At 44.2% G+C, this 21,758-nt stretch overlaps 2 protein-coding genes across 11 annotated transcripts; one reads left to right on the top strand and one right to left on the bottom strand.

Annotated features, from left to right (window-relative positions):
* Positions 1-8,935: 8,935 nt before the first annotated feature.
* LOC127307380 (uncharacterized) lies at positions 8,936-14,510 on the bottom strand. Of its 4 annotated transcripts, none has more exons than XR_007855452.1 (7): positions 12,923-14,510; positions 12,656-12,824; positions 11,701-12,313; positions 11,481-11,562; positions 11,286-11,397; positions 10,819-10,901; positions 8,936-10,710 (listed from the first exon to the last, which is right to left on the bottom strand). XR_007855452.1 is itself a non-coding variant. In XM_071821924.1 (7 exons), exons 2-6 carry the CDS (start codon positions 11,948-11,950, stop codon positions 10,836-10,838), a joined length of 411 nt encoding a protein of 136 aa, XP_071678025.1. In that variant the 5' UTR covers positions 11,951-12,824; positions 12,923-14,510; the 3' UTR covers positions 8,936-10,710; positions 10,819-10,835. The 4 variants fall into 4 exon arrangements, 1 of the variants encoding a protein (XP_071678025.1); XR_007855451.1 differs by having other exon boundaries at positions 11,701-12,549; XR_007855453.1 differs by having other exon boundaries at positions 12,445-12,824.
* Positions 14,511-15,503: 993 nt separating this feature from the next.
* LOC127307382 (uncharacterized) lies at positions 15,504-21,396 on the top strand. 7 transcript variants are annotated; one of them, XM_071821929.1, is made up of 13 exons: positions 15,504-16,019; positions 16,237-16,395; positions 16,894-16,955; positions 17,190-17,414; positions 17,530-17,658; positions 17,828-17,933; positions 18,314-18,387; positions 18,748-18,984; positions 19,690-19,827; positions 19,944-20,038; positions 20,350-20,589; positions 20,661-20,767; positions 20,888-21,396. In XM_071821929.1, the coding sequence occupies exons 1-4, from the start codon at positions 15,624-15,626 to the stop codon at positions 17,197-17,199; spliced, it is 627 nt and encodes a 208-aa protein (XP_071678030.1). In that variant the 5' UTR covers positions 15,504-15,623; the 3' UTR covers positions 17,200-17,414; positions 17,530-17,658; positions 17,828-17,933; positions 18,314-18,387; positions 18,748-18,984; positions 19,690-19,827; positions 19,944-20,038; positions 20,350-20,589; positions 20,661-20,767; positions 20,888-21,396. The 7 variants fall into 7 exon arrangements, with proteins under 7 accessions (XP_071678030.1, XP_071678026.1, XP_071678028.1 ...); XM_071821925.1 differs by having other exon boundaries at positions 20,350-20,767; XM_071821927.1 differs by having other exon boundaries at positions 20,350-20,767; positions 20,942-21,396.
* The last annotated feature ends 362 nt before the right edge of the window (positions 21,397-21,758 follow it).

Consider the following 21,758-nt stretch of genomic DNA (forward strand, 5'->3'; position numbering starts at 1 on the left):
TTGTAGATGCCCCCAAAGTAATGGACATAAAGGTACCTCCAGCAGCTGAATCCAATAGGTTCCGCGAAGAAAAATTCAATCCTGCATAGAAGGTTTGGATGATCATCCAAGTAGTCAGTCCATGGGTTGGGCAATTCTTTACCAAAGATTTCATTCTCTCCCATGCTTGAGCAACATGTTCATTATCCAATTGCTTAAAATTCATTATGCTACTTCTCAAAGATATAATTTTAGCGGGAGGATAATATCTACCAATAAAAGCATCCTTACATTTAGTCCATGAATCAATACTATTCTTAGGCAAAGATAGCAACCAATCTTTAGCTCTTCCTCTTAAGGAGAAAGGAAAAAATGTTAATTTTATAATATCACCATCTACATCCTTATACTTTTGCATTTCACATAGTTCAACAAAATTATTAAGATGGGCAGCAGCATCATCAGAACTAACACCAGAAAATTGCTCTCTCATAACAAGATTCAGTAAAGCAGGTTTAATTTCAAAGAATTCTGCTGTAGTAGCAGGTGGAGCAATAGGTGTGCATAGGAAATCATTATTATTAGTGTTTGTGAAGTCACACAACTTAGTATTTTCAGGGGTATTCATTTTAGCAGTAGTAAATAAAGCAAACTAAACAAAGTAAATGCAAGTAACTAAATTTTTTGTGTTTTTAATATGGAGAACAAGACAGTAAATAAAGTAAAACTAGCAACTAATTTTTTTGTGTTTTGTTTTAGTGCATCAAACAACGTAGTAAATAAAATAAAGCAAGACAAAAATAAAGTAAAGAGATTGGAAGTGGAGACTCCCCTTGCAGCGTGTCTTGATCTCCCCGGCAACGGCGCCAGAAATTTAGCTTGATACGCGTAAAGCACACGTCCGTTGGGAACCCCAAGTGGAAGGTATGATGCGTATAGAAGCAAGTTTCCCTCAGTAAGAAACCAAGGTTTATCGAACCAGTAGGAGCCAAGAAGCACGTTGAAGGTTGTTGGTGGCGAAATGTAATGCGGCGCAACACCAGGGATTCCGGCGCCAACGTGGAACCTGCACAACACAACCAAAGTACTTTGCCCCAACGTAACAGTGAGGTTGTCAATCTCACCGGCTTGCTGTGAACAAAGGATTAACCGTATTGTGTGGAAGATGATTGTTTGCAAAGAACAGTAAAGAACAAGTATTGCAGTAGATTGTATTTCAGATGTAAAGAATAGACCGGGGTCCACAGTTCACTAGCGGTGTCTCTCCCATAAGATAAATAGCATGTTGGGTGAACGAATTACAGTTGGGCAATTGACAAATAAAGAAGGCATAACAATGCACATACATATATCATGATGAGTACTATGAGATTTAATCAGGGCATTACGACAAAGTACATAGACCGCCATCCAGCATGCATCTATGCCTAAAAAGTCCACTTTCAGGTTATCATCCGAACCCCTTCCGGTATTAAGTTGCAAGCAACCGACAATTGCATTAAGTATGGTGCGTAATGTAATCAACACAAATATCCTTAGACAAAGCATCGATGTTTTATCCCTAGTGGCAACAGCACATCCACAACCTTAGAACTTTCTGTCACTGTCCCAGATTTAATGGAGGCATGAACCCACTATCGAGCATAAATACTCCCTCTTGGAGTTACAAGTATCAACTTGGTCAGAGCCTCTACTAGCAATGGAGAGCATGCAAGAACATAAACAACTCATATATGATAGATTGATAATCAACTTGACATAGTATTCAATATTCATCGGATCCCAACAAACACAACATGTAGGATTACAAATAGACGATCTTGATCATGATAGGCAGCTCACAAGATCGAACATGATAGCACAATTAGGAGAAGACGACCATCTAGCTACTGCTATGGACCCATGGTCCAGGGGTGAACTACTCACACATCGATCCGGAGGCGATCATGGCGATGAAGAGTCCTCCGGGAGATGATTCCCCTCTCCGGCAGGGTGCCGGAGGCGATCTCCTGAATCCCCCGAGATGGGATTGGCGGCGGCTGCGTCTCTGGAAGGTTTTCCGTATCGTGGCTCTCGGTACTGGGGGTTTCGCGACGAAGACTATATGTAGGCGGAAGGGTAGGTCAGGGGGCATCACAAGGGGCCCACACAGTAGGCCGGCGCGGCCCAAGCCCTGGTCGCGCCGCCCTAGTGTGGCGTCGCCTCGTGGCCCCACTTCGTTTCCTCTTCGGACTTCTGGAAGCTTCGTGGAAAAATAGGCCCCTGGGCGTTGATTTCGTCCAATTCCGAGAATATTTCCTTACTAGGATTTCTGAAACCAAAAATAGTAGAAAATAGCAACTGGCTCTTCGGCATCTCGTCAATAGGTTAGTGCCAGAAAATGCATAAATATGACATATAATGTGTATAAAACATGTGAGTATCATCATAAAAGTAGCATGGAACATAAGAAATTATAGATACGTTTGAGACGTATCAAGCAGCAAATGCAGAGGAGAATGAAGCAGTAATTCAACTTGAGATTGAAGTAGCAGGTCAACATGAGGAGATTGAAGCAGCAAATGCAGAGGAGATTGAAGCAGCAATTGAACATGAGGAGATTGAATCGATGGATCGAGAGCAGAGGGAACAGATGGATGTAGAGCTGCTTGAACCGATGGATCGAGAGCAGAGGGAACAGATGGATGTAGAATGGCTTCAACCGATGAGTCCAGAGGAGAGGGAACAGTATGATCGACATTGCCTCGAAAGTGGTATGGCCCAGTTTGATGCTAACTTTGAAGAGCAGATGGCAGAAGAAAAAGCACAAGCTTCGCAGAAGAAGAATAACAAGAAAGAGGGCAAAAGGAAGGTAGACATCGGTAATATCCCTGGTAGGGTTACCCGGAGTAAGGTGGTGGCCCCAGCGAGTCACACCAGGAGCATGAGAAAGATTTTATTCTGAACAACTAATTTGAATTTGTACGAACAATTTGTATTGGGGTTCCCTTTGTATTGGGGATCCCTTTGTGTTGAACAATTTGTATTGGGGTTCCCTTTGTATTGGGGATGCCTTTGTGTTGAACAATTTGAATTTGTATGAACAATTTGTATTGGGGTTCCCTTTGTATTGGGGATCCCTTTCTGTTGAACAATTTGTATTGGGGTTCCCTTTGTATTGGGGATGCCTTTGTGTTGAACAATTTGAATTTGTATGAACAATTTGAATTTGTATGAACAATTTGTATTGGGGTTCCCTTTGTATTGGGGATCCCTTTGTGTTCAACAATTTTAATTTGTATGAACAATTTGTATGCCACATTTAAGCCACATTTATCATTTTCTCTAGGGTTTAGGGTTTTAGGGTTTTAGGGTTTAGGGTTTAATTCAAAATAATTCAAAACATGGTGGAACCTTCCCATGGAGTCTTGTTATGTTACCTACAACCTAGAGGAATAATAATGGAAAAGGAAATATAGAGATATGAAGTTTTTATGCCAAAAGCTTCAAAACCACTTCCTAGTCCATGAGCTACTAGATATGAAGATGCAGGGCTTTCTGCTCAATACAGCTCCCAAATACCCACTATGCTTACAAACTTTGTCCAAATGAGTCCAAATTCATCACACTTGTGTATCTTTGAATTGCAAACAATATCAAGTCGGCCAAAATGTAATATATTGTTCAAATAACACATTTTACAATTTTTATGCCAAAAGCTTCAATTTCCCTTAGTCCCTTTATTATTTGGGTGCCCCTGTTTTACTTAGTGTTACTCAGTTTTCCCCCTCCGGGCCCACTTGTTTTACTCAGTCCTACTCAGTTTTGCCCTTCCGATAAACATTTTCTCACTTTTCCCCCTCTTAGTTCTACTCAGTTTTCCTAACTTGTACTCACTGGCTGATCTCTGATTGGTCGAGATGTATGTCACACGGATCTTGGTTGGTTGAAAGCTCAACGAACGCTTGCACCGTTCGATCATTTATGATCGGACGGCATGTATATCTCTCTCTACCACGATAGACGCATACGGAGAGAAGAGCAGAGCACATACCTACCAACCCTGGCAGTCGCATATTCCAGTCGCATCTTCCTCTCTCCTATTTCCTCTCTTACTCCGGCGGTCGCGGCGGCGCGGATCTAACCGTGCGTGCGGCGGCGCAGATCTAACCGTGCGTGCGGCGGCGTGCGGCGGCGCGGATCTAACCGTGCGTGCGGTGGCGTGGATCTAACCGTGCGTGCGGCGGCGTGCGGCGGCGCGGATCTAACCGTGCGTGCGGCATGGATCTAAGAGTGCCGGTGAGGATCTAACCGTCAGAAATAGTTGAAATGTCTCTCTCTGTCTCACTTTCGTTTCTCTTCTCAGATCTGTTGAATGATGAAGAACACCAAGATGGCGGCCGTGCCGACAGTGGTCATCGATGCCACGAACATTGAAGCCATCGCCTACAACATCGCTTCGACGGCGCAGATCCAGCATTCAATGTCGGAGCCTGTTGATGTCTCACTTCCGTTGCCCTCCTCAGATTCGTTGCTGATGAAGGACAACAAGACGGCGGCCGTGCCGACAGTGGTCATCGATGCCACGAACATTGAAGCCATCGCCTACAACATCGCTTCGACGGCGCAGACCTAGCCTTCAATGTCGGAGCCTGTTGACGTCTCACTTCCGGTGCCGAGAGTGCGAATCGATGCCAAGACGATTGAAGCCATCGTCTACAACCGCGCTACAAAGCCGCCGATCCAGCCCTCCGCAGATCCGTCGATGATGAAGTACACCAAGACAGCGGCGGTTCCGACAATGGTCATCGATGCCACGAACATTGAAGCCATCGCCGATGACATCGCTTCAACGGCAGATGGCGCAGATGACAACCCCTCAGCCGCCCGTCGTCCCGGCCTTTCTTGCCCATCGTTGCGCGGCCGTGTTCGACGCCGCAAATCTCTACTATATTAAATGGCTAGAGGTGGTGAGATGGTTGGTACGTCATCTGGCCACCGTCCCGTTCGAAAAGAAATGGACCGCGTCCCACGCCCTGTCTTGCATCGTCCAAAGAAAACTAGCAAATAATCACCACTACTAATAAAAGACCCAGAGAGTCCCATCCAAGACATCTCAGCCCTACAATCCAACTATCCAACGCCTCATATCCTTTCCATGTTTGACGGGCGGCAGACAACACGTACATAGCTAATCCGCTTTCATTTTCCCACGCGCATCACAAACAACTCGATCGGAACTTCCACAACAGGCCCACGATCTCGCTCAGCAGATCAACGCCGCCAACATGCCCACGATCTCGCTCCCAGTCGGACAACGCCGTCACCACACCACGCTCACGAACTCGCTCAGCCGATCAGCACCGCACCATGCCACCCGCTGCCCTAGCTCTGGCGTCCACCGTCCTCGACCCAGTGGCCGCAGCATCTCGAGGACACCGCGGGCCTCGGACCATCAAAACACGCTGCCCTGGCTCCGGTGTCCACCGTCCTCAACCCTGTGGCCGCGGCATCTCGAGGACACGCCGGCACATCAAAGCGAGCTGTCCCTGGCTCCGGTGTCCACACGCCATCCTCGCCCTGGTTGCTGCGCCGACTCGAGGACACAGGTCGCCATCGCGTCCAACCATCGCCGGCCGTACTTCCAGCCCTGCCCTGGAAGAAAACTGTCAAAGAGCAACGTAGCTGTAGTGAGTTATTTTTTCTGCCTGAATGATTCATTATTTTTTTCTTCCTGAATAATGTCATTGTATCTTGAAAGCAAGTTCAGACTCGGAAGAGTGGAAATCTTTCTAACCTCCATGTATAGTGACTCCCCTCCCTGGCTCCTCTGCCACCCAATGCACCACGATACACAATTGTCCTGAAAACCATAATATAGAGATTCACTAAGTCCTCCCAATACACAGTTTACTAGATAATCAATTGCAGAAAAAAATAGAAACACGACAGTGGAGAGGCTTGTTCACATACTCCAGAACCCTGCTGGTTCTAATAAAACATCGGCTCCCCTTGTTGACAATAGTGTACAGATGTAGAAATGGTAGCATCTATGCGCTCACACCTCTCTAGATCATCGTAAATCACACCCCAGCCAAGCTTTAACTAAAAAAATGGTAGAGAAGTCAAGTTAATGATATAAGCATGGAGGTTATTTTCACAACTGTGAAACCAAGAAACCCACAGGGGGTCATCCATTTCTAAGCTCTACAACTTCACTCTCTGTCTTAAATACTTTAACAGAGATAACTGGTTTCATTTTGCCAACATTACACCTCTCTAGATCATTAGAAATCATAAAAGAAAATGGTAGGAAGTCAAGTGAATAATGTAAGCATGGAAGGTTCTTTTCATAATTGTGAAATCAACAACTCACTTTGCATTGATAAATTCTATGAGAAAATCAGAGAAAATAATCATGTGTAGAAATAAAAAGTAACTGCCACTAAAAAGACATGCGACTACACAAAGTTCCACACAGTTTATCAGTTAATACTCATCCACATTTGGTTCTGGACCAGTTTCTCTATATTCTTCATAATAAAAATTCGAAAAATGATAAACACCTTGTACACGACAGGCTGGGCATGCACTAATCTGTGTTGCAACAAGAATAATGCAGCATGCAATGTCTTAAGTTCATTTAGATATAAAATGTTGCCAGCAGTCTCAGAACAACATTATTCTATACATAACTATAGGTCCTACCTTGCATAGCATCCGGTTTTCTTATTTTTAAGAATTCAATAGCTGCCATCCAATTTATAACCAATTCGAACATAACTTGAACTTGACATACCTGACAGGATAAAACATCTATTGTTGTCTTTATATTTCCCTTGTCCTCCCTTTATTTCACTCCAATGATCCTTCTCAGGTTGTCCTGCATTGGAATAGTAGCTTCATCAGACTAGGAATTAATCATAGTGTCCAAATCTGCTAACTTATACTGCCATTTGAAGACCCAATTTGATTAATAGTTTCACAGAAAAGATTGGGAAACACTAACGAAAACTGTTTCAGGCGTAAAGCTAACTGTCCAAAACTCACATTTGGATGAAAAACAATCATCAGATGTAACAGGAATAGTATTCATATTGTTGCACATAAACTACAAAACCAATAAATAATAAGAACAAACATATATCTGAAGTATATATATCTATTGATCGAGGATTGGATACATCCCTTTGAATGTACAAAGCTTAGTAAATTTATACACTCAAGATGTCCTAACGGGCATCTGAGATTCCTCACCGCCTAAGAAGTATGCCGCGCAGGGGTACCCAACGACGGACGCGACGGCACTCCTTGTTGGAGAGTCCGTGTGGCGGCAGCACCAGCCCGCTGGGATTGTGCTAATTAGGAGGTCCCGGGCCGGAACAGCGCCCACTGGATGCTTTCTCTGATTCATCGGCTTGTCCCGTGGGACAAGGCCGGCGTCGTGGAGCCCTCCAACGTGCCTTGGCCGAGGATCCGGTGGAGACATGGCAGCGTCTCTGCCTCCGTCGGCGCTTAGCGCTGGGTCACCCGCAATAATGCCGAGCTCGAGATGTAGTGTCAGTCTTAGGGACCAGGCGATGGGAAGAGGGGGCACAAGACCTCGCTGGGCGGTACCACGGTGGTGGGGGACAGACCTAAACGGAAGAGAAGGAGAAGGAACTAGACTGGAAGAGGGGAGCTACACTGCAGGGGAGACCGCGTCCAGCGGTCCAGGCACGCCATCTCGCAAGGGGAGACAATCGATCCCATGGTGGGCTCCATCCATGGCTGACTGTGAGCTCGAGCAGCTGTGGAGAAGAAACCGAAAGTTCATATATAGGTACTAGCATGGAAGGGCGCGGCGGCACGCCGCGCCAACTGTGTAATACAGTGGTAGAATGGCCACACTTGAATTGATAAATATGGCCGCCGCACCGACGGTGGTAATAATAATTTAAGGCCACACTTGAATTGATAAATATTTCCTTGTTTAAATAGTGCGTTCACATACTGAAGTTATGTGCATAAAAAGTTAACCTTGGAATCAAGTAATGGGATACAATGATAGCGGAAGGGCATAGAGAAAGACGGTGAACATCACCCACTACAATAGTACATGGTACAAAATGTTCTAACTCCATGCTCGAACTCTATTTTAGCCACTCCCGTCTTCTCCATCGGATGATATGTCTACAATCTCGATGTTGCCTGTGTAAAGCGAATAGGCTTCCTTTGGCACCCACTCCGTTGCCGAGGAAGATGCAATGTCAGCGGTCGTGGCTGGATTGTGGGCGGCATGGACTTAGCAATGATGCTCTTCTCGAGCTTGATCCAGGTGACGATGTCGGGCAAAGTGGGTCGCGTGCAATGTACGCAGCCGGACAAAAAGGCAGATCCTCGCACAAAGAGCCTCTAGACAACTTGGAAATTATGGGTCTGTTTGGATTTGAGCCAAAGCTGGCCTTACCAAAAAAAATTTTTTGGCACGCCTATGAAATCTAGTTATTATCTGGTTCAAGCCAAAGTTTTGGCTCGGTTGAACTGTATTTTCTGGCCAATTCGTGGGAATGTCTAGGGGGCCAATTCCGTCGCCAAACAATTGGTAGTACCACCAATTGGCAGGGCGGCTAAATTTGAAGATGTACAAAACTGAACCTTAGGTTCCATGTTGATGTGAACTTGAAAATCATATGCACATGAATTAACTAACTGGGCTGACAGTAAACATAATAATGCACTGTCCAGTCAGAAAAAACTTATAACTGTTGAAACAATCTCTCTTAGTTTTTAAATTGGAGAGGTGCTTGAGATCAAATAAGATCAATGCGAAACATGACTATTGATGACATGAACTTAAACTATCTTATCTATCCCTGCACAAAATGTATTAGTCAGAAAACAATAGAAGCACCAAGTAAGCTAATGATATACACTATTTTTTCAGGCGCATATAACATTGCAAGTGACACAAGTCAGAAGTACAGAACACGACATATTTGAGTGAGATGTAACATTTTTTAGACATCAACCCAAATAAGAATTGCTTCTTCCACTTCTGTGGAACAGGCTTTTTTTGTCTGATTATGTGAAGAATTTTAAGATCACCTGTAAGTGCCCATGCCCATTCAGAGAGGAGCAGCTTACAAATATTCATCGGACACTATAAAAGCTCCAAGATAGAGAGCCGCACGGAGATGTATGAAATGTTGAAATACTGTCTATGTGGTAAAAGAAAATAACAAATTGCCTAAGCACTTGCACCATACATGAACCTTCATAAGATTCTCTATTAACATGTACCAAAATCCCTGAATCATTGAACTGAAATAAGCCTTTCTCGAAAAGCCAACTTCAATTTCTACATATAACGAAGAGTAAGGGCCTCTTCAGAGTGGTGTCACTAAAGTTGGCACCACACACACAGTGCCATATTTTTGATTCCCTTTCCTGAGATGCACTGGTATGGTCAAGCTAGCAAAAAATATATAATAAAATGCAGTAGCTCTTTCCTGTCGATGCATACCTACATGTAAAATGGAAAACAATTACTGTCAAGTTGGTGAAGAAGCAACACCCCACAAAAGAAATTCAATAGTAGATTGTCAGTATTAGGCAATAGTTCACCTTGCAAAGAAGATCAATTTGATTAAACATAGCATTAGGAGATAATACAACATGTATATATGTTCCTGCTAATTTCAGAACAAGGAGAACAGTAAGGAGTACTATTCTTGTATTCTAATGAACGGAAGAGAATGACTAATTCCTCAACTGATGGGAGCACAAAAGGTAAATATCAACTCGCTCATAAGGTTTGAAACAAAATAACGAAGCCATGCTCAATATCATATAGAGCAAGCGGCTTCTTTAATCGCCAACCGGACCAAAGAACATCAACTAAACATTCAGCAATGTATATGTAACTGTATATTACAGTAGCGGAAACACCGCCTGTGATGGTACGGGCGCAAAAAACAGAGGCAAATAACATACTGATCAAATTTATAAGTAATATAAGAGAGTGTGTATAGATCTAAAAAGGGAGGCAAAAAGAAAGCAGAAGAGGTATATATACCTTGTTTTCCAGACAAAGAAAACAACCAGGAACCAACAAAAATATAATCTTATGTTGGCACACGTAAGTAGACTACAAACCTAAATGCTTCTCTATTCGGTACATAAGTAGGACTCCACACGGGATAGAACAGGAGTAAGGGACAGTGGCAGTCACGCGGACATAAAACTTAGCTTTTGTCTACACAGCAGGGATTTCACACCCTTCATCTGTCATATAGGATCTTATTGTCATCTTTCTTTACCTGAAAAGGCTCATATCAAAGGTTCCAAACCTGATACAGTTTCTGAGCTGAGCATATCAAAATTACTGCCTAAATGAACCATGCTGGGGAGTAATAAACATGATGGGCAGTAATTATATATCCGAGAAGAGGGAACCAGCTAATAAACCCATAGAATGTTTAGTACCAGGTGTATGTGTACATTGCAGAGGGTCATGGAGTTCCCAAAGACCCAAAATATGGACCAAGTATCTGTATGAATTGATGTGCTTATTCGCTTACTGCATACGTGTAGAGGTGATTAAAGCATCTGAATATGATCTGATAATGGTTTCTTGGCAAATCAAACAACTGGCTGATTGCATACATTTGAAGAGAAAGATCTGCTAATTCGCTTCCTCGGATATGCTCATGTTACATGGCAACATCTGTGAATATGATCTGATTAGGGTCACTTCTCTTATAGCAGGATCTGTATAAAATAGCATTCAAGTATTATGGATGTTAAATTCAGTTGGTTCACGTGATTCCTCTCTTCCAGATGAAAAGCTCAGGCAACAAATAAATTTAATCCGCTTACGTTCTTTTACTCTCATTTCACCGGTGCCTGGAAACCTTGAGAGCCACAACACACTGATTGGAATGCATTTGACAATACCACACCTTCAAAGAGAGCCATCTAACATTAACATAATGAATCCATATATGATTTCAACAAAAAGTACAGACAATGAAAAGTTACAACGCATCAAATAATTATGGATCCATCTTTGATAGATGATTAATCATGCAAAGATGAACTAATCCTCAGGTAACCCATAACGTGATCTATTATGCTGGCACACAGGACATAAGACATCACAAATTTTCAGGTATAGTAGCCATAGCCAGAAACAACATTCTGTGCAGCTTAGGTAATACCAGGCTTTGTCTGCGAGAACCTCACTAATTCTAATGGATAGCTTGTAACGTTTACCCTAAATACAGTTACCAACTGATTTAAGGAGAGAATGCAAGGGAGGACTGAGTGTAAGGCGTTGATAATACCATAATATAATTAGACTCAAAGGTCGCAATCTCTGCGATAGTCGATACTTTCGGCTCAGTGCGGCCTTGGTTTCCACTGTGTAACTCGATACGCCACGGCAGATGCTTGGACCTATGCATATGCAGAACAGACATGTTATTCAAAAGAGTAGCTACCTCAACATGCGACAGGAGCTAGTTTCCTAGAGAGCAGACCTATCTCGGACAGCGGCATTCTCTGGAATCGGCATATTCACATACCATGTTGTAACAGATGTACTTTTGAAAGCCAACAAACCTGTAGCGCATTATTAGAGGTCACAGTTAGCAGGAACAAGGAAAGAAGGAAAAAATTGTAGCCGAAGATAGCACGAAAAGTAGAGGTGAGAGTGTACCACCTGAATACTGACAGTCATACTGACAAATAAGACAATACCTGGTTCTTCATTTGATGCCTCCATTAATCCATCATCATCAGATAAATCAGCCTGCTCCCCTCCACAAAGTAACAATGGCGTGCTCGCTTCATAAAATAACACCAATATGAAGTAGAAAATAATTAGAAGTAGTAAATGGCTGCCCAGATAAATAAATAAAAATAAAGAATAGCAGTGAATAGCACCTGTCATCTGTGATATGTTTTTGCCGCTTCTGACTTTTAGCATTACCAGAGGGAGGAAAGACATCCGTCACTTTGTTAACCAATCCAACAACATCTGTAAATATACATAGAATAGCTAAATGAACACAGCACAAAACTACTTCTGCCCAAAAAAATAGAGAATAGAGGAATAAATCAATGTTCGGATCACCCATATTCGTGCCAGATAGGAGTATATTTTGATCAATGCAATCTGACAGCATGCTAAACAGCAGAACAGTATAGGCAAACATAGGAAAATTTTCCAGTGGTGTCAGGACAGTTCTTAGAGTAAAACAGGTCCTCAAAGGAACCGATCTGTAGCTCTTTCTAGGACCATATAGATCAAATTTCTCCATGATGTAAACAGACCCTTCCTTTAACTGATCTTTAAGAACTAAACCTTCCTCTGTAAAGCATTGCAAAAACAAAGAGGAAAATAAATTCTGTAATAATAAAGTAGAGCAATATAGTGGCAAATCGAGAGAATCACTAAGCCGAGCAACAATGAGAGAGATGACAACAATAAAGAAAGTTTACCTATTTATCAATTTGACTTGTAACAGGCCATATTAGTCGCGCACCAAACATATGAATAAGAAAATGTGAAGAAAAACGGAAGATAGGCACACATAGCGTGAGGCACTACAAAGAAAGGGACGTGATGCGAGAGCGGGCACACGAACAGATTGACTGATACATTAGATCTAAACAATCTGGTAGATAGGAAAGCAGTGCAAATAGATCTAACCTGCTGGTCAGCGACGACATAATCAAGTGAGAAGAGAATCCCCTGATCTGTATTTCTGAGCTCCCAGATCCTAGCAAACCGGACCTTGACCTTCCATCCATAGGAATTCCGAGATAAATCCTTTAGAGGCGTGCAATCCATCTTCAGATTCTTATTCTAAAAACCTTAACTGTTACCAAATGTAATTTCATTATGTCTTCTTCTCACAAAATTTTAAGGAGAAATTAAAACCGTGGCAAGGAAATAGCATGGGACGAAGCACAGTACCTGATGCAAATCAAGGAAAAGTATTGTTGCAGCAAATGACGCCGGAGATACGGACTGAGCCAGCTAGCTCGATTGCTCCAACACAATGAGGCGCCTAAGGCGAAGGCGCCCCAACCCTAACAAACCGGCGGAGGCAGCTCCCAGCGCGAGGTACACCTTCGGCCAACAGCTGCGCAAACTCCCAGTCCGTGCGCACATGCACGACCTCGCCGCTCAGCGTGTGAGGGCGCGATGGGGTGCAGGCAGTGCAAGGAGGATGTGGAGGGTGCGGTGGCGTGGTGACAGGAGTAGAAGAAACTGCTGCAGGGGGCCGTGGAGGCGCGGCACGCGCGGCACGCGCTGTCGGGCGCACGCGGGGCAGGACGCCGCGCTCTCCGAGTACGCCAGCGGCGAGGCGCACGAGGGCGCGCTGCACCACTCCGCCTCTACCGCCGCCGTCATGTCCTCCTCCCGCGGCGCCGGCGCCCAGGTGGACGCGGACGCGCACCCCCATCGCCACTGGGTTCGCAGGGAGCGGCCACCGGGTACGACAGTGGCCGGAGCTCCGGGAAGTGGAGCTTGTCTCTTGACGCCTCCGTCCCGCGGGACGAAGACGGGGTGGACTCGGGTTGGAGGAGCAGCTCAGTGCGGCCTCGAGCAACGCGGTCGCGGCAGAGAGGACGCCCCGACTACCCGCTTTGAGATTGAGCGGCCTCCACGTCCCCGGCTCCCCGCCCATCAGTAGCCCCTCCACCACCATGAATCCGACGACCGCCACGCGCAGGCGCAGCCCCACGCAAAGATCCGCGCGAAGAAGAGAAAAGAGACCGAGAAAAGACGGCGGCGTGGCGGAGTCCTCCCCGTGGCGCGCCTCTTCCTCACGGCCAATGCTCGCTGGCGGCGAGGCGACGGAGTCGACGGCTGCCTGGCGCGGCCCTCCCTACGACGGACCTCGTCGCACTTGTCGGCGGCGCCGTGGCGGAGCCTCCCGCGGCGCAACAGCTCGCCTTGCCCTCCGTCACCCCTTCCCCGCCGCCACCGTCGGATCTTTCGCCTCGTCCACCTCCGCGGCGTCGGCCCTGCCGTCGGGACGGGCCGAAGGTGAGCCGCGCCGGCGAGGCACGGGCGCGGGAGGCTGCGAGAGGGAGTGGAGCGGCCACCAGCCTCGCGACGGCCATGAAGATGAGCGTCGGTGGACGTCGCTACGGCACGACATCCCATCTGATGTGGCAGCAAGCGGTGTCGCCGGTGATGCGGGGCCGTAAGGTGGAGCGGGACGTGTGGTGAAGAAGAGAAACCAGAGGAGGGTCTAGTGGGGGCAAGATTTTTCTCCATGGACAGAGCGGTGGTCAAAGTGGTGGGGCGGTAATTAAGACATGGACCCACCATAAATGACTACATCCACCCATAAGGATCCCCAAGAGAGAAAACACATTGAAGGTGTGGACAACACAGCACCTCTGGAAAATAGCACAGAGCACCTAAATTGCACACATGAAAGTGACGATGAAAAGCAAACCAGTAAAAGGGTACGTGTCACACAGCTGTTAATCCGGAGAAAAATTCAAAATTAGGAGAAAAATGGAGTTGGTTCACGTTTAGTATAGTAATATTCCTCTACCAGCGCCGGATTTGGGAGAGGAAATGCTGGATTTGAGTGTGGACTGATTAATTTGGGTGAAAAGATAGTAATTATTTTCCATGGAAAAACATGAGAGAAGCCTCGGGGTGGAGAGGAAAAGGCAGAAAATAGAGAGAGGGAGAGAGTGAGGTGTGACAGGGAAAAAGGGAGAAACATATCCAGTGTACCAGTTTGGAGTGCCGATTGATTTTAGATAATTATTTTTTTAAAAAAGATGAAATTTCTATTAACCATGTTGCTCGGCAATATCGTTGGCAACCAAAACAGATAAAAAAGAAGGAACCACATCGACCCAACCTGAACACTCGGTCTCAGCCCTATACCCATACTGGGACAAGGCATGTGCTACCCTATTACATCATGACCACAATGGATAAAATCATAAATATCAAACTCCTGAGTGCATTTGATATGAACTTTCCGCATCAAAACACCCACTTCTAACAACTCATGAGATTATTAAACCTTTAGATTTTTAGTGAACTACGAGGTTCTTTCATAAATATGATAGCAGTCAACAGATCTTAGCCGTCTCTACTCCATTCCATGACCGAAGAGGCACCGGGTGTAGTCGGTGCAGGTATAGATACATTATGGGGGAAAAGGATAGGTGGACCTTCAAAGGGAACCATCATAAGAAAACAAATAATGTTCCTTAGTAATTGTTTTTGAAATAAAATTAATTTATAACTAATGTAGATACACCTATTTTAGTGGCAAGTAATATGAATCAGAGAAAGTAATATGTTTGCATGATCGTGAAATTTACGTGAAGTCATGTGTGCGGATCGTTTGTTACATGCACGCTCATATTGGTGGCCATGATACATATTTAAGGGGATCGGTAAGAAAACTCACTAAAAGAAAGTTAAGATTCAAAATAAATAGTTTTATATTGATATAAAACGTGCGTGTAGCACGTGCACACTTACTAGTTTTTCTGAAAGGAACCGCTTAATAGCACGATCTTGGCAAACCCTGCCCACAACTCCACGCTGCCTCCCCAATTCGCCGCTCCGTCCATCAACTCCCTCCGATGACAACCAGAGTACCAGACGCTCCACACCTTGACCTCGGGCGATGTCGTCGTCCCCCACCTCGAAGCCATGGACGGCACCGGCCCTGCCCCTGCCCCGCTGGCATGCATGTCCCCGTCGCCGGCCCTGCCCCGCTGGCCTGGATGCCCCAGGCCGCCGGTCCGTGCCCTGCTGGCCTGGACGCCCCCGCCGCCACCTCGCTGGGGCGTACACCAAGGCGGCGCCCCCAACTCGTGGCCTGGTCGCCTCCGCCAATAGCACAGCCTGGACGCAGCCGCCGCTGTTCCTCGATGTGACGCCGACATGCTCCGTGCGAGGACATCTTTGGCACGAAGCTCCCCCATCGCCGCACCAGTCTCCTCGCGCGTACACCAAGTCAAGCACGAAAATCTTAAATCGATCTCTCAACAACTCACAGCGTCGTCAAGCAGTACCTAAGGTGAATCTATATGTCGAGTATTTCTTTAACTGGGTCTATATAGGGTTTCAAATCAGTTGTTGCTTGAGAACTGTTGTTCATCAGATCCTGAGCAATGCCTCCCTACCCCGCATTCTGCCCTTGCATTAGGCCTCTCCTCCTCTACCTTATTCCTGCAATGGTTGATCGATCTCAAACCAGAATTTTGAACTTGTTTCCACATTATTTTGCAAACCAGACTTCATCGCTGCCACAGGAAGCAAGAAGAAACGGAGAGATGAAAGAGATACAAAACATCCTCGCTGATAAGTCTTGCATGGTTGTTGATCCATGCTTTTTTTTCCCGAGGAACCATCAGGAAAGTTGCTGCAGCCTGCAAGATAATCTAATTAATCAGGTTGGTTTATTGTGTCCTTAATCACCTCAGTTATGTTTGTAGATTATTTTCTTTAGATTTTCACATATATGTTTTTCTTAGAGTTGTACCAGTACATCCATTGTTGATATGTGTGCTAGCCAGGTTTTGCAATTGTAGAATCAAATGCATAAGCGTTCTTGGTTGATATAAAAAAATCTATTTTCTCCTAATGAATATAATACTATGCTCAAATCTGTAAGTGTATGAGTCTGCTCTTCCAAATAAAATGCGTAAGCATGATTGATCAATTCTGCCATGGCAGTCAGATAATAGCATGCTCTCGTATCTGTTGTCAGACTATTTTTTTTTGTAAATGATTCGTCTTTAGATCATTACTATAGCATGAATTTTATGTAGAAAACATCTGCTATATGTTAGGTGATCAATATGAAATTGGTCTATTTTGAATGCCACATACACACGAGTTCTTTCGTGTTCTACTTTTTCAGGTTCCTAATTTTTTATCGTTATTTGTAGGTCCTACTGCTAAGAAGCAATGGTCAACTCCTAAGGAAAAAAATCATCAGTGAAGAAGGAAGGTAAAATACTGTACAAAATCAAGTCTGCTGTTACTTGTAGCATCTTATAGTACAAGCTTTAGTGTGACCGTGTGAGAATATATCATCCAAGTTTCTAAAATTGGCGTATACGATATATTTATAGGCAATTCCGAGCAAACTAGATCATGCAAACGGTCATTTTTCTTCGATGACATAGTACGTGTGATTTTACGAAAAAAAATAACTCTTTTTGTTCTGTGTTTTTCTGAGCAGTCTAGATTGAATCCACTTCAACCAAAATATTTTCTATCAAGATATGGCAAGTTTACTTGTAACTACCACTTGATCCTAAATGAGCAAATAATAGCGCCGATACTGGCGACGTCTGCAATCTGCCCAACCACCATTTCCTCCTCCCCGTTCTGGACTTTGAGAAGATTGCGATCTGCAAGGCCAGCCTCATGCGGTCATGCTCATGCAGCCCATCCAGTACCGCTGGTATGGTCCATTATTAACTTCCATTCTTTGTTGCTACCTCAATCTACTTTGTACTGGATGCTAGACTGATCTAGGCCTAAAGTTTTCTGAAATTCTGAATTCGCTTTGTGTGCAGCTGTATATGTGAGCTAGAGTTGCATTTTTGTGTGCATGTGGGATCCCTAAAAATGCTGAAATACAAGTGTTCGATGGTAAGAAGAGTTTAAAGGAGAGAATGTAGAGTCGTGGATCCTTTTCCAATGTGGTGAGCTTCTGTTAGTGTTCGAAATGTAATTGGGAAAGCTATATCTACTTGGTCCTTTTATTCTTTCTTATTTGTTTGAGCCTAAGATTTCCTTTAGTTACGGCTGGGCGCAATAGCACAAAGTCGCCCATTCACTCCCTCCTCCCCTTCGGGTCTTCCTGTGGTGCAGTCCTGCTTCTCAATGGGGGCGAAAGGCCAGAAGGGTGCGAAGTGGTCGTCTTCAAATGGAAGAGTGAAGGAGGACCCGACGGCGGTCTCCTGCGCCTCCTATCGAGGTGAAAACATGCGGTCATTCTTCCATCTGAAAAACAAATCCCAGCTCTTTCCGTATCGCAGAACCTGCAGATTAGTTGCTCATTTTATTTTTTACTCCTTACTTTTTCCCCAATTTATCCCAATTAATTTGAACAACCTCCCAGTTCATGTCTCTGATGGGTTTCTCTGTTTGTGAATGTCCCTTTCCCATGCTATGTGTACGCAATTCATAGGAACATAATGAAATTGATAGCACATCCTGCTATAAGCATATCATGTCATTGCCGTGCCATGCACATGACTGAAATTGATAGCTACGTATCAGGTCCTGCTGTGAGCATTATGTGTCACAGGTTCGCAGATGGGCACTGAAATTTGTTACAATGATTGTTTCCTGCAGGTAGAGCAGTTGGAGCGACTCACATCTGAAAAAATTCATAATGACCAGTTATTTGCTCCTGCGGCATTTGATAGGTAAGAATGTTGCAAATATGCATACTGATTTTCTTCATGCGTTGTGATAAGGAATTTGATATATATCTTGTGGGACTAGGTCAAACTATGGTCTTGGGAACCCAGAACAACAAACAATATCCAAATATGTTGCAGATTTGTTCAAAGTTAAGAAATCCAGAAACATTGGAACGGAAAATTGTAATGTTAAATGTTCGAGACGCTATGCATTTTCTTGGGTTTAATGGTGCTCAATTGCTCATTTTCTAAATTCGTTCACAGCATCATGTTAGTGTTAATTTTCTTGCAACTATGATATCTTGAAAGCATGATGCTTTAATAATGATGACAATTCTCCTAAGGAGCATCTACCTATTGCAGTACATCTGAATACATCCGGAGAGGCTGTTGCCCGGCACATGACATCGGAGGTGGGGCGGCAAGGATGTGGTCGCCATTGGGTAATCCCAACATCCCCGCTTCTCCTCTTCCGACCTCGACATCACAACCGACCTCAAGGCTCGAGTAGCACCAGCAAAACAGCATTCACTGGCTCATCTGATGCTACCACCTCGGCGTTAACATCCTGCTCAGTCAGTACCCACTCCTCCAATTTTGGTTTGAATAGTGGCATATTGTAATTGGGTCTTTACACTTTCAGTTTCAGAACCACATTATTTAAATGTGCACTTGTTGTTATCAAATACAGTGTTCACAAGAAGATGCACTTCATGTTCAATTTTCTTTCGTATTCTCTTACTAAATTGATAATTCTATACCGAACGAACTCCATTTGAAGTCCCATCCACCCAGGATAAGTCCTTAAGTTTCCATTACTTATTTTTAACGGTAGGCTAAATGTGTCACTCGGGCATTACCAAGTACTGTATCAAAACTTATATGTAGGAAGCCACAGGTTTACTGAAGTTCCTTCCTATCCGTCAAAAATAAAATATGTGAACTGCAAATTAATTGTGGGCAAACTCAATGGACGAGACAGAAGAATGACATGTGTATGGTACACATGTTACATGTGCCATGCTCAAGTTAAATCTGCACCAAGTTTTTGGTTCTGGTAGTGTGCTTATTGAGACATGATGTCCTCAATATTGGCTGGTTCTTCTACACGATTTCAAAGTGAACAACTACTCTTTCTATTTCTCATTGCAACTTCATCAGTTTTAATATTGCTAAATATGTAGTCACAGGTTAGTAATGATACTGTGTGTAATTTGAAGTTACACCTAAGAGGCAAAAAATTATTTCCCCAGATAGTTTTTTTGCGTGTATTGTTAATATCGCCTTGTGATTGTAAATTTATAGGAAAGAAGGAGGCGAATTTATGCGAGTTTGTGTGAATCTTTGTCGGCTAAGTAGTTCATCAGGCTTTCAGCCCATCATCACGGACGATCTCCTTTGTGCTCTATTTTGTCGTCGATGGAGACCAAACCGAAGTTGGAGGTATGCACGCATTAATTGTGATTGAGGTCTTGGGTTTTGCTTCTACTCCCAATTATACTTTTTCTGCGAAACCATGAACTCTTCTTTTACTTAACCTTCTACTTGTTTTCTCTCAGTTCTCAAATGCAGATTTGTGTTTGCTCGGTAGTTGGATTGTTCTTGTGGCAGGTTCATATTTACTTGCCTCGATGCCTACTGCATTCCCATCAAGGTATGGTAATACTTGCTTTAACAAGCACTCTGTTCTCGCCTAAAAGCACATGTGTAATCCAGGTTTAATTGCCATGAATGAATCTCTGGAAAAAGTAGATGTGCAATTTTACTTGGTGCATCTGATTTTTAAAGCAATGCTCATATGATGGCAATCAAAAGTGATGACGACACCTTCAAATTAGTCTGCTAGGATTTATTAGAATCCTTGTGGTTTCTTCAGACAGGAGATGCATGTGGTTTTTTTTCATGAGAAATATGGAACCATGTATTTTGTAAATGTAGCAGAAATAAAATATTTAAGTCTTGCAGGGTTGCGGAGTGGAAGCCCTTCTCGTGGAGAAGCTGGACGGCGCTATATGAGTCGTTGCCTCTCCTGCAGACGGCGTACAAGTGAGGCTGTTTATCCAAGCCGTTGGCGGAGGAATCCTTCGTTTTCGTCAGTGAGGTCTTGAGCATAGGCAGCTTCTCCTCCAGAACAGAGAGCGGTATGTTCAGAAAGTGAAACCATTTGGGAGTTATGAGCAGGCCGTATGTCCAGCTGCAGATGAGGTACACCCTTGTCGATCAGACTTTTGTACTCTGTAGTTTGCACAAGTGATGCAGGCACTCTCTGGCAGCAGGTTCAGGCTCGGCACCGCCTGCGTTATGTCAGATGAAAATGTGAAATATCCTAACTTCTCAACCTGGAGCACTTGGTGATGCCACCACGCCGCCACCGCCTAAAATGGTACAGTTCTCCTCTTTCATTTTTCCCATCAGCGACATGAATCTCATCACTGCAATGTTGCCTAGCTGACCTCTCATCCCTTCCGCGTGTTATAATGGTATGATTATTATTGTTCGATAGATGTATTTGTAGCTTATGCACAATCACATTGGCAATGCGATTCCTCGGGGGCAGGGCCGGAAGGTGTGGTGGTGGGACAGACGACGGAAGAGGAAGCTCATCTTCCAAGCCTAGAAGCAAGGTGTTCAACAGGTTTCCTCATGATATGCAGAGTGACCACCCGTCTTTGAATCCTAAAGGAAATCATTCAAGTGGCCACCCAGGACCAATCTCTGCGAGTCTATTTGTTTTCCAATATGTTAGGTTACAGTGATTTATGAGTATATCTCCAACATGACGTTTCAAAGGATGAAGATGAAATGGGAGAGTTTGAGTGTTGTTTGGTGCGTCTGTTTCTCCATGTTGGTATGCACGTGACATTGAGAGATTCAAAGATGTGGCTTAGAAGAAATGAGAGCAAGATTGTCTCGGAGAAATTGAGAGGAATTGCTCCGTGAGCTGCTTGCTATTGCGCGAATTAAACTACCAACCATTTTGTGTTCGATTAAACAGAGATGAATTAAACAGGACGGATTGCCGTTACTGTCTCATAGAAGATAATAATTCACGATGCACGATGTTGGTTATATTAGATAGATTGTTGCTTTATATACATATGGCATTGAAATATACTATACTTTTTCTAATTGCAAATCTACCCAACATAAATTTGACCAGTTTTGAAATAATATATTAACATGAGTGTGCACATATTTCTCATATATTGTGTTCGACACGTGTTGTGAGGAAAAAGTAATTTAAGGGTCGTGGCAACGCACGGGCATTCCACTAGTCTCTACTATATTAAATAGCTAGAGGTGGTGATATGGTTGGTACGTCATCTGGCCACCGTCCCGTTCGAAAAGAAATGGACCGCGTCCCACGCCCTGTC

This window comes from Lolium perenne, chromosome 6 (assembly GCF_019359855.2).
Source record: "Lolium perenne isolate Kyuss_39 chromosome 6, Kyuss_2.0, whole genome shotgun sequence".
NCBI lineage: Eukaryota > Viridiplantae > Streptophyta > Magnoliopsida > Poales > Poaceae > Lolium > Lolium perenne.